Source organism: Lontra canadensis, unplaced genomic scaffold, assembly GCF_010015895.1.
Source record: "Lontra canadensis isolate GAN:19392208 unplaced genomic scaffold, GSC_riverotter_1.0 scaffold5, whole genome shotgun sequence".
Lineage (NCBI taxonomy): Eukaryota > Metazoa > Chordata > Mammalia > Carnivora > Mustelidae > Lontra > Lontra canadensis.
The window spans coordinates 11,024,590-11,036,966 of NW_022630999.1; the positions used below are offsets into that span (position 1 = coordinate 11,024,590).

Genomic DNA, 12,377 nt, shown 5'->3' on the forward strand with positions numbered 1-12,377 from the left:
AAAAAGAATTACTCAAAATCCCTCTATAGTGAGAAACCTGCAAATAGTTTGGTGTTTCTCTTTTCTGTGCACGCTTGGCTCATTTTCATAAAGTTGACACTGAACTGCGTAGTTTATGCACCTTATTATTATGTCATGAGACTGTTCTCAAGTCATTAAATATTCAGAAATTGAATAATTTTTAATATTTGCACAATATTCCAGTTTATAGTTATATGTGTTTTTGCTGTTCCCCCAAATACTGTGCTGTATGGTTAATTATTTTTCTTTCTTTAAGGATTTGATATGTGACCATTTGGTTTTATTCTGTTTGTGGTTAAAAGAAAGAGCAGCTCTTATGTTTGAAATTTTTTTTTTTTTTTTTTTTTTTAATTATCAGGGTTAGGAACAAAATTGGGTCAGTTCATTTCTACTCACACTACTCCATCTGTGTGAGATGAGAATGTGGCATGCTTTTATGTAATCTTACCACTGTTACTCATTTTTTAAATATAATCTTGAATTTTAGGCAGAGATTTTCCTTCTCAATGTCTCTAAAGATTTGCTATATTTGCATGGTTTTGTAAATTTTTTTTTGTAAATGTTCTAATAATTATATTCTAATTCACATTTAGATGATTTTATTATTTGGTACACCTTCTTTGGTATTACAACTCATCCATAATTTAGTCCTTCTGTTTTCATTTCTATTGGTTGATTTGCCTACCTAATAGTTTATAAACCAAGGAAACATGAGGATTCTTCTTTTTTTTCAAACCTCAGAATGACTCTGATTTTGTGAATGAGACAAACTTGACCAACTATAAGTTTATGGGGTCATAATAGTTCCCCCCCAAAAAGGTAAAAATACTTTAGAAACTTCTGCTAGCTTGTGTCTGAAGTGTTTTAATTTTGTTCATTTGTAAGACATATACTTTGGTGTTGCTTGTGTTTTGTTATGTGTACTTATTGGGCTATTTTTTCCCTCTTTTTCCTTAATATTATTTTTTATGTATATATTTTCAATGGGTACACTTTGGTCTTAATTCACCTCAATCAAGTTTTATGAAGAATCCAAGGTTGAAACTGACCTAGTTAACAGCTGTTTTTGAAAAAATTCATTGCTAGGTTTTGGAAATGTATGAATAATACTTATTTGAGCTATAATATTTGATCAGGGCTAATCTGACAAAATATCTGTAAGTGAACAGGAATGATAAGAATTAAAGAAATACACCTCCTTATCCACTTTAATATTAAAGATAAGGACTATTTTCCTTGTATATGAGGAAATACATTTTAAATAAAAAGACATGATTATTCTTATTAAGTATTTTTTCAGAATTGCTCTTGTATAAGCCTAGTTTCTGATTTGAAGGGCAAGGCTGCTTTTGGTTTAATGCGATAAACAACCAACATTATTAAAAATGTTTTTCTGTACAAATAATCTCATCATTGGTACCTGTACATGTATGTGATCAGTGTTAGAATCATTTCCATGTATCTTAAGCATCCCTCACTTACTGCCTTCCCAACCTATGTTATATGAAAGACTAGGAAAAATCGAGTAACTTTCATCTTTTTTAAAACATGAAAATGTTTCTGTAGCGTATTCTGTCAAGTTCTTCCTCAGTCTCTTGTCCCTAAAAAATGAACCCTCTTGGGGAATTATTTGGTTATTTTAAGGTAACTTTTAAATAAATTTAGGAAGAATAGACATTTTTATATTCACTTTTCCTTTAAAGGAAGACTTGTTTGTTGTTTTTAGTTTTAGGTATCAGTACTGTTCTGTGTTTTTTGTTTTCTGTTTTTCTGCATGAGGTCAGTATAGCTAAATTTATTCATGAGTACTTGTTTGTTTAATGGGACTTTTATATTCCAGTTTATTTTCTAACTGATCATTAGTTATCAGAAAGCTATTACTTGAGGAAATTTTTATAAAAATTGGGTGCCTGGTGGCTTAGTTGGTTAAGTGTCGGACTCGATTTCCACTCAGGTCATGGTCTCAGGGTTATGAGATTGATCCCCACATCAGGCTCTGCACTGGGTGTGGAGTCTGCTTAAGATTCTCTCTCTGCCCCTTCTTCCTGCTCACACACACACACACACACACACACATGCTCTCTCGCTCTATCTCTCAAAAAAAATTATACAAATTAATCTAAAACATTTTTAGATTTACAGAAAAATTGCCAAGGTAGTACTCCGTGTCCCCATACACTCTGCATCCAGTTTCACTGATTATTAACATCTTCTGAATACATTCAAGTTAATTAATAGTCATAATTAATTTCATTAATTTAATAATAAGTTTTATCACTAGAATCTTGGAACATTTTTGGAAGTACCATCTTGTTAGCTCTTTTAGTATATTCTATAATTTAGGTCATCCAGATTTTATACTACTAGTTGAGTCAGTGTTTGTAACTTACATTTCCCTAGAAGATTTATCTTTTTGGTAAAATATTGATGTTTATTTTCTAGTCATTCACAGTCTGAATGAGTTTTGGTCTTTGTATCATTTATTTGTAGGAATAATTTATATATCCTGGGTAAATATTTGTGTCTATTATATCTCTTTACTCTCACTCTCTCTCTCTCTCTATGCATCTTATACAGTTTCTTCCAGTGATAATTTCAGTTCTTCTAGTGCATTTTGGATTTTTCTGCATTTTTAAAAAAAAACAGGTCCCTTTTGTTTCTCTGCTTCCATCTCCCCAGTTATTTTTTTCCATCTACCTGGAAAGAAATTGTGTCTTCTTAAATCTTCCAAGAGAGCACAGCAAGTTCCACTTTTGTCATCTTTCTCTTAAAAAAAAAAAAAAATTCTGCTGAGTTTCCAAGATGTTAGGATTTTTTTATTCATTTTTGAATTTCTGTAGCCCTAGGTTTGGGATAGGAGGGATTTGAGTGATGTCCACTCAGTTCCTCAGTCTGTACCTATGGATTGGAATGCTTTTGGAAAAGGAACTGATTGATGATTCCAGCACCAATTTTCTTTGATGAGTGGAGTGTTTGTGTCCCTGAGTAACAGCCAACCCAGGGGGTGAGGAAATTGAGGGTGCCAGTTTGGTTTCCAATATGGGACATGTGTGGTCTGAGAATGTCCTGTTAACAAGACAGTTTACCACCTCCACAGATCCAGACCACAGCATCTCTTGCCAATTACTTTAATAAGTTCCTGAATGATTCTCCCACTTCTCCCCTTGTTTTCTACAGAGATCTTATGCTGCCACACTGCTTAGTGTGGTCCTTCTCAGATCTCCGCTTCTAAAGTGATACCTTGTTCACTGCTCTGTGGCTCCACTGGTCTCTTTGCTGTTCCTAGAATATTGAGGCACATTTCTCCCTCAGGGGCAGTGCCATTGTGATTTCCCCTGGATAGGACACTTTTTTCTTCTGCCATGCTATCAAGTGCTGGAACATATTTTTCCCATGTAACCTTTACTCCAAGACCCTTTCCCTTCTTTATTTTTCCCCAGAACATTTACCACCACGTGGTAGTCTATCTGTCTGGTTTTTGTTTGTCTCCTTCCACTAGACCAAGGCTACTTGGGGACAGGGATATTTGTGTATGTGGGGGTTTTTTTGTTTTGTTTTGTTTTTTGCCATTCTATCTATAATGATTGGCACAGTGGACACTCAGATAGATATTCTTTAATAAACCCATGAAGAATGAATGGTGAGTGACTTTTTCAGAGATTATTAAATTCATAAACATCATAGTTATTAGCTTACAGAAATGCATGTACCTGGTAAAAATACATGACAGGCCCCCTAGTGAAAGGCAAGTCTCTTATATCTCATCATCCATTGTTTTATTGCAAAAAGAAAAAAAAGAGTATGTTGTTTATACAAACATGCCTCTTCCATTTACAGAATCATGTACAAACTGTCCTACATATTGCTATTTACACTTACATATTTTTTGGCGATTCTTCATCATTATACATATGATAATCTTATATGCACATATGTTATATGTTAGTGTATGGTATCTAATGACCAAGAGTGATCTCCAAAATATATATATATATATATATATATATATATAAAGCATAAATAACAATGTATAGGACTGGTATATGCTATTTTAAAATATGTATGTGTGTATAAATACGTTTTATATACTATATAATATGTAAATGTATAATATATTTATGTATGTGTACATAACGTACTGTATCATATATATTCCTTTTTGGTCTTTTCCCTTGCTGATGGTTAAGTTTCAGCTCCACATTTCGACTGATTATTTTTTCCTTTGCAGTGCCCACTGTTGATGTCTTTCAGATTTCTACAAAAGAGCGATTTGGACTGGGACATCAGCTGAAAAAGTAAGTTTTCCAAGGGAAAAAAAAAATAAATTTCTTTGAAAAAGAATTGATTTCTCATTTTGCTTACTCCTTTCCCGTTTCTTATCAAAAGTGCTTTTTGAAGTGAGCGCCTCGGGAGAGGAACTCATCTGAGGCCAAGAGCTGCATCAGTAGTGTAGCTGGCAGAGCTCCCCGCTTGAAGCAGCCGCCGTCCTTGTTTGCCTGCCCAGTTCCAGTCTCCTCCCTCCCTGCCCTTGCCTGTGGAGGCTGATCTGTGTGGGTGCAGGTTCTAATGTGTCGCTGTGGCTATAGGTAACCAATAGAGGAGGAAACAGTATAAGAAGGGAGTATTTATTGCCTTTGATTTCCATCCTAAGAGATCACCTTGAGTTGACTAACCCTTCAAATGAAGCTTTCTTCTCTGCTCTAGGCCATAGCCTATGCATAACTCTCTCTCTTACTGGGCTCCATTACAGTTACCCTCTGCTTGTTCTTGGGGCCTAGAGGTGGTAACAGTCAACAGCCACTGGCCCTGGCTGACTGCACTGTGCTTAGCTCCTCTGCTTACACTCTTAAAATGATCATTCCTTTTTTATATAAACCCTTTATTTCCTCTTTAGACCTTGTTAATGCAATTAATTAATTTATATTTTATGAGCATAAAATTACTCCAGTCAAAATGACTTTTAAAACACGGTAGCGTATAGTTAAAATTAAATTTAGTAAATCCTATACTATATACATCAGCTATAAAAATTTGTATTACTGGGACTTCTGGGTGGCTCAGTCAGATAAGTGTCTGCCTTCGTCTCAGGTCACGATCCCGGGGTCCTGAGATTGAGTCCTGCATCGGGCTCCCTGCTCAGCAGGGAGCCTGCTTCTCCCTCTGCCTGCTGCTCCCCCTGCTTGTGCTCTCTCTCTCTGTCTCACAAATAAATAAATAAAATCTTTAAAAAAAAAAAAGAATTTGTATTGCTGGAGAATTCCTAAAGGATTATTTATCCTTCTGAATATACAAATTTTACTTCAATTTAAATTTATCACTAGATTGTTATATATTTAAACACATGGTTTACACCCTCCACGATGATTCAGTTCATGCATTCACCTGTATTTTAATGAATTTAAATTAGGCATCAGACATTAGTCTTTATTGAGCAATGTTCTAAGAGAAAGTACTTTGAAATTTTTATTTCATTTACTACATAGGGAATGTATTGCAGTCATTTTACTTGAGATTATTGATGTAAGAGAAATCTTGTGTGTGTTATAAAGGGTTGTACATATTATGGAGCTCTAGAATTGTCTTAAGTTTTTATGACTTGACATTGTGCAAATGTGAGTTATAGGTGGATCACATTTGAAAGGAAATTAAGATATGGGAGTATTCTTGCAAATTCCCAGTGTTGGGTTTAAATATGAATATATAAAAACTAGATAATAAACCGTTAATGTTTTGAATTGCACATCTCTAAAACTCAATTTACAACATATGTTCAGCACATTGTAGAATGTCATGTGGCTTCTTTATAAGCACTTAAAAATTTTCTTATTTTTCTGCACTAGGATTAAGTGTGCTTTTCCAGTGGAATTGGTTTTTATGTTTGTTTTGTTTTTTGAAGATTTTATTTATTTATTTGAGAGAGAGAGAGAGAGAGCCTGAGCAGAGTGAGAGGCAGAGGGAGAAGCAGACTTCCGGCTGAGTGGGAGCCCAACCTGGGGTCTGATCTCAGGATCCAGGGATCATGACATGAGCCAAAGGCAGATGTTTCACTGACTGAGCCCCCCCACCCCAGCCCGGTGCTGCTGGTTTTTTTTAATTGGATTTTGTTTTCTGTGTTGAGCTAGTATCTTACAGATCTTGGAGCTAAGCATGGAGCCTGCCTCTATGTTACACCATCCAAGTTGATTACCACCATACCTTGGCACATCTTCTGTATTTTTTTCCCCTCCTGTGTTTTTTACCCTCACCCAATTTTCTTCCTTGTTTTTAATTTTTTTTTCTAATTTAATAACTTAAAAGGGCATTTTTAGGTTCACAGCAAAACTAAGAACAAGATACAGAAATCTTCCATAGACTTCCTGTCCCCACATATGCGTAGGCTTCCAGCTATCAATGTGTCCTACCAGAAAGGTACATTTGTTAGATGATGTTGATGTTGATGAATGTACATTGATACCTATCATCGAAAGTCCATAGTTTTACTTTATGTACTTTATTAGCCACTTAACTTTTTTTTTTAAAGTGAAATGAAGTAGGTCCAAATGAGCCAAGAATGGCAAAAATACAGAAATCTTGGAATGTGTAACTTTCTGCCTTTTAATGATGTTTGAGTATGTTGTTTGGACTCAGAAAAAGAAATGATGTGTATAATTCTAACTCTGAGAAATTAAGGAAAGCTGTGTTCTGTATTCATTGTTTGCTTTGTAGAATATGTAACATCTTATTAATATTTTCATCTAAATGTTTAACATTTTAAAAAGGTTAATTACTTCTAAGGGTAAATTTTAGTTCTATGGACAGTTTAGTATAGGGGCTAGAACTTTTTCTTAATGATTCCTGTTAAATTTTAATCTAATTTACTTTTCCTTAAATTATAAATAACTGGGTTTGCTTGTGATCCTTTCTGGTCTAAAATTACATGATTTCCAAAAATATGATTTCATCCTCACAGTAAGTCATAAGAGAAAACTGAAATATAAAGGGATTATTTTCCAGAAACATAGCAAGTTAAGAAGCCAGACTCACAATCTAGGCCTTTTGTTATCACTACTCTGGTTTGTTTTCAGCAAATAAGAAACACTCATTAAACTTTTCTGTGATTCTTTATCTGGTGTGTTTCTGGCAACTAGACGGGCTTAATAACGATTGCAGGAACAAATGCATACACAGTGCTTATTGTATGTGAAGCGCTATTCTAAGCACATTAACTCACTGGATCTTGACCTCGGTGCTATCCAGCAGGTGCTGTTACTATCCACATTTCCTAGATGATGAAACCTTGACCCAGAGAGATTAAGCAAGGTGCTAAGGTCACAGTGAGAAAGTGGCAGAGCCAGAATCTGACCTCAGATCAATACTTTTGACCCATCCACCAACCTGCTTCTCATATTATCATAGGTATCCCTTTGCTTTATATAAGACTTGGGATATGTTTTTGGCACTGACTGAATATTGGGAGAACATGAAGGCATTAAAAGAGCCTGAAAGAAAAAAATAAGTATTGACCCAAAACAGATGTAGTATAGTGGTCAGCCTCATATAAAGTATCTATCATTCAAAGGCTAAACATGGCATACGCCATGGAAATATTCTTTTTTTTAATAGTGAATAGTTAAGTGCAAGTTTTTTTTTATTTAATTTTTTTCAGTGTTCCAAAATTCATTGTTTATGCACCACACCCAGGGCTCCATGCAATACATGCCCTCCTTAATACCCACCACCAGGCTCTTAAACGATATATGACTTGATGCTGAATTTGCATCAATCAAGCTTAAGTTGTTTTTAAAAGGAAACAACAAAAAGCCTTGCAAATCTCCAGTATTGCCTTAAATACATACAGACATAAAATTAGGTATAAATTCTTCATCTGTTGAGTTTGCATTTATAAAATGAAATTCAATGTATAACCGAAGTGCAAATTAAAATAAAAGTCAGATTTCAATTGTCAAATGAGTACGTTCATTTGATATGATGCATGATGCTATCTGGCTGAAGCCGTTAGACCACTACAGGTTGAATATAGTGCTGGCTCCTCCAGTGCATATTCCTTTTATGAAATCAGCATGAAGAAAAGCATAGCTTTGCCCACACATACTCCCTTTTCTTTGTTGGAACTACCCTGGGACCTTTGTTGACACAGCTGACTATGACATCGTCTTGTGTAGTTGATCTTTGACAATGGCAACTGTAGTAACTCTTCACAGTGCCGGCATAATAGTAAACACAAACACCAGTGGGAGCGTTAAAATCTCTGGGTGGCTCTCAGGTATCAAGAGGTGACCTTTAGACCACATGTGTTCCTATGTATATTTCACATTACCATGGACGCTGAACACAACATTAACTGTCTTATAGGACAGTTGACTCCACCTTTTGAATCCAAGAACATCTAGGGGTCTAGGGGTCCAAGTTGAGGAACTATTAGTTTCAGATGCTGAGGTCACACTTTGGAATGCTAATGCAATACCAAGTTGGAACAACTTTAGCTATTGTTATTTTTTATTTATTTATTTTTTGGTTCCAGTTCATCTATCAAGAATTAGAAAAGCACTTGTTAGGTTTCTTAGGGAATGGTACATAGGAATGGCAATTTTTTTTATAGGAGAAAAAGAATCTGAATCTGCTTGGTATGAAGCATGGAATCACTTGGGGATTTCAGGTTAGGTACAGGGACAAATGAAGACCCTAATATTAATTACTGTTAAACTTAAATCATGCTGAAATCTTGGCTGAAAAAAAAAAATCTTCAAAAGTAAAGTGTTAAATTAAAAAAAAAAAAAATTCCATTAGCCTGAGCTCAAAGGTGAATTTAATGCAGACTGCATCATTGAGTGCAGTTTTATCCCCTTCTTCCTCACTACCTCTCTAGCTGAAAAGGCCCCCAAATATTCCAGAAATGCCTTTCTTCTGAACTCATCTAAGCTCGCTGACTAAAGTCTGGAGTACTAAGTCTGAGGTTCTACTTTCTAGTTATTGATGATAATTTGATAGAAACTGAGGATCTTGAGAAATTAATAATGGTCTTAGTGCTAAGAGTCACACCTGTTTGAGTAGCATATGTTAGCATCAGTTAGTCTGTACTGGATAACATAGGTGTTGTGGTTTTGCCACTTATTATCAGGCTAAATTGGGAAGATTTCCATCTTTAACCTTATTTGTGAAATGTGTAGAATAATAGCTCCCTGAGGGTGTTGAGAGTTAAAAGAAAAAAAAAATCTGTTATAAGCATTACCCCTTGGTGTATTATAAATGGTAAGTATTGGTACCAGTGATTTTTTTTATTTGTTTTGTTTTCTGCTCCAAAAGCAATCTGTGTTAGAAATAACTTGAGAAGAACATGAAAAGCAGACAATGCTGAATTGACTTTTGAAAGAAAATCAGAATGTTTAATTTATTGTATACACAATGCTTAATTGTAAAATTTCACACTTGAGTCTCAGCCTTCATGGACCCTCTGCCCTTGCCACTTGAATCCGAGGTTCAAGGATCTGAGAAGCTGTCGCATTCAGGGACCCTTCTCAGAAAACAATGCTGTGACAGAGTCTGCAGATGATGTTCTAGAATTCTTTGCCACAAAAACAGTGATGTGCTGTGGTCTTGACTTAGAAAACACTGAGATCAGGAGTTATCAAATTCTTGCTTTATGATGGTCACTAAAAGCTTTTAAAAGTCACACAATTTATTTTTATTTTTATTTTTTTTAAGATTTATTTATTTGCTGTTTTAGAGAGTGTGAGCATGCATATGCAGGCAGGGGAGGGGCAGAGGGAGAGAGAGAGAGAGAAAATCTCAAGCCAACTCCGTGCTCCCACCCCAGGCTCGATCTCAAGACCCTGAGATCATGACCTGAGCTGAAACCAAGAGTTGGTCACTTACCTGACTGAGCCACCCAGGCACCCCAAGACACACAGTTTTTTTTGTTTGTTTGTTTGCTTTTTTTTTTTTTTTTAACAGTGTATTTTAAAGTGAATGGGCTGTGCAGAGAGAGAAAAGTAGCTGATTTCATATTTCTCCATAGAATCAGTTTTACGTGTTTTCCTTTTACTTAGCGATTTCACGGTTTCATTTAATTTCCCTTTTCATGAAGAAAATTGCATAAGCAAATCAAGTGAAAAGAAATGGACTTTACTTGTAACTTAAGCGATAAAATCATAATTACTATCAAACATTATTTCAAAACTGTGTTTCTGGCACCAGCAAAATAATTCAGAATTTGCTTTTGGCTAAAGAACTTTGGCTAAAGTTGTTTAAAGGCTGCCCTTCTAAATCTCTTTATAGCCTGTTATTTTATCAATTCTTTTTTTAAAAGAGATATTTATTTATTTATTTGAGAGAGAGAGAGCGCAAGAGAGCAGGAGCACAAGTGGCGGGGGAAGGGGGAGGACAGAAGCAGAAAGAGAAGCAGTCTCCCTGCTGAGCAGGGAGCCCAATGCAGGGCTTGATCCCAGGACCCTGGGACTATGACCAGAGCCGAAGACAGACGCTTAAGTGACTGAGCCATCCGGCGCCCCTAATTTTATCACTTCTTTTATCATTTACGTTATTAATTGTGTTACAGTAATCAATGAGTTATTAACCAAAATGCAGTAAAGTCATAGACATTTCCTGCATGGGGCTTTCCTACATATGGGAACATCTCGTATGATTCTAAGAATCTCACCAATTCCCGTGCATTTATTTTACTTCGATAAATACGTTCTCTACATAATATGGAAATGGCATATTAAATTCTCTTGGAACTGTGATGACAGACTTCCTTTGGATCGACAGGATCATGCAGACATTCGTTACACAGCAGTGGAAACAGAGCAAAGAAAAATCGAACTGCCTGCACAATAAGAAGCTGTCAGAGAAGAAGGTGAAATCTCCCCTGCATTTATTTTCTACCTTGCGCAGGTGGGTAGCAGATGACTTCTCGGTTGTCTTTCTCGATTCTGAGCACGGGCTACTCCACGGTTAGGTCCTTCAGAGCATTCTTTTCGATAGTCTCGGCATCCATGCATTTTCTATGTGACTTCAAAGAACGGACTAGGTCCTGTCGATTCCCTCCAAAGCATGGCTACTCCTTTCCGCATTCGGAGGGTTTGTTTCCGTCCCGCGCGGTTTCGATGGCGGCTCGGCGCACGTGCTCACAGTGCGCATGCTCGCGCTTTCTCTTTGCGCGGGACGGGCTGTGTGTACACGAGGTGGGCCCGGTAGCCTCGTGCAGTGGACGGAGCCTCCGCGGTGCTCTCCGCGGTGTGTCGCGCTCCTGGTTCACCCCGTATTAACTGCTGTTCCGTTTTCAAGGTCGCCAAGTTACCCTCCCCCCGGTTGTGGTAAAAGCAAATCCAAGCTGAAATCGGAGCAAGATGGGATCTCCAAAACGCACAAGCTGCTGCGGAGGACTTGTTCCAGCGCCGTCAAGACCGACGACGTGTGCGCCACCAAGTCTCACAGGACCTTTGGTCGCTCCCTGTCCAGCGACCCGAGGGCGGAGCAGACCGTGCCGGCAATTAAGTCGCACAAACTCTTGAATCGGCCCTGCCCCGCCGCCGTCAAGCAAGAGGACTGCCTCACTCTCAAGTCGCATAAACTGTTGACTCGGTCTTGTTCCGGAGACCCGCGGTGTGAGCACAACGCCGGCTTGAAGCCCCACAAACTGTTAAGCAGATCTTACTCCAGTAATCTCAGAATGGAAGAGCTGTACGGACTGAAAAGCCACAAGCTGCTCAGCAAGTCCTACTCGAGCGCTCCCAAGTCCTCCAAGACGGAGCTTTTCAAGGAACCTAACGCAGAGGGCAGGAGGCTCTCTCTCACCTCAGGGCTTATCGGTATCTTAACCCCGTCTTCATCGTCATCTTCCCAGCCTGCTGTGCGTAAATACTTTCATCCTGAGTTCCTCAGGTTTTGGGGTGGGGTGGGGGGTTCGTTTGCGCAGGTCTGGTAGAGGAAAGAAGCGAGATTTTCGTTTTTGTTTTCGTGTTTTAGAATTTACCGTTTGTTTCTTTTTGGGTGTTACGTAGCACGCCAGACACTGGCAACCGGTACCGGAACGTGCATTTTGACTCTGAAAAAATGACGCTAGCTATTGATTGACAGTCTAGTCCAAATTCCTGTCGTGGTCGTGAATGCTGCTAAAAATGGAAGGAAGTCGGTTGGATCCACAAAGCTGATCCTTTTAAGCAAGCATGGCATTTTAATGTTTTATCACGTAGGTTTATCTGGCCTCTAGTGTTCGTACGTCCGTAGTGGAGGACAAAGTTTGTCGAGTAATTAAATTCAGAGTAATGTCCTTCCTTTTCTGGATGAACGTCATTTGCCTATGAACGTCGTAACTTGCAGAGAGAAGCAACCTCTACTTCTGTATCCCAGAGCTT

The 12,377-nt window shown here is 37.5% G+C and overlaps 1 protein-coding gene across 5 annotated transcripts in view; it reads left to right on the forward strand.

Annotated features, from left to right (window-relative positions):
• PARP8 (poly(ADP-ribose) polymerase family member 8) overlaps positions 1-12,377 on the forward strand; it is a 168,405-nt gene that overhangs the window by 112,052 nt on the left and 43,976 nt on the right. For all 5 annotated transcript variants that reach the window (XM_032851446.1, XM_032851447.1, XM_032851448.1 and 2 more), the window contains 3 exons: positions 4,250-4,316; positions 10,789-10,914; positions 11,308-11,872. In XM_032851446.1, coding sequence (XP_032707337.1) covers positions 4,250-4,316; positions 10,789-10,914; positions 11,308-11,872 — 758 coding nt within the window. The remainder of the gene's footprint in view (positions 1-4,249; positions 4,317-10,788; positions 10,915-11,307; positions 11,873-12,377) is intronic.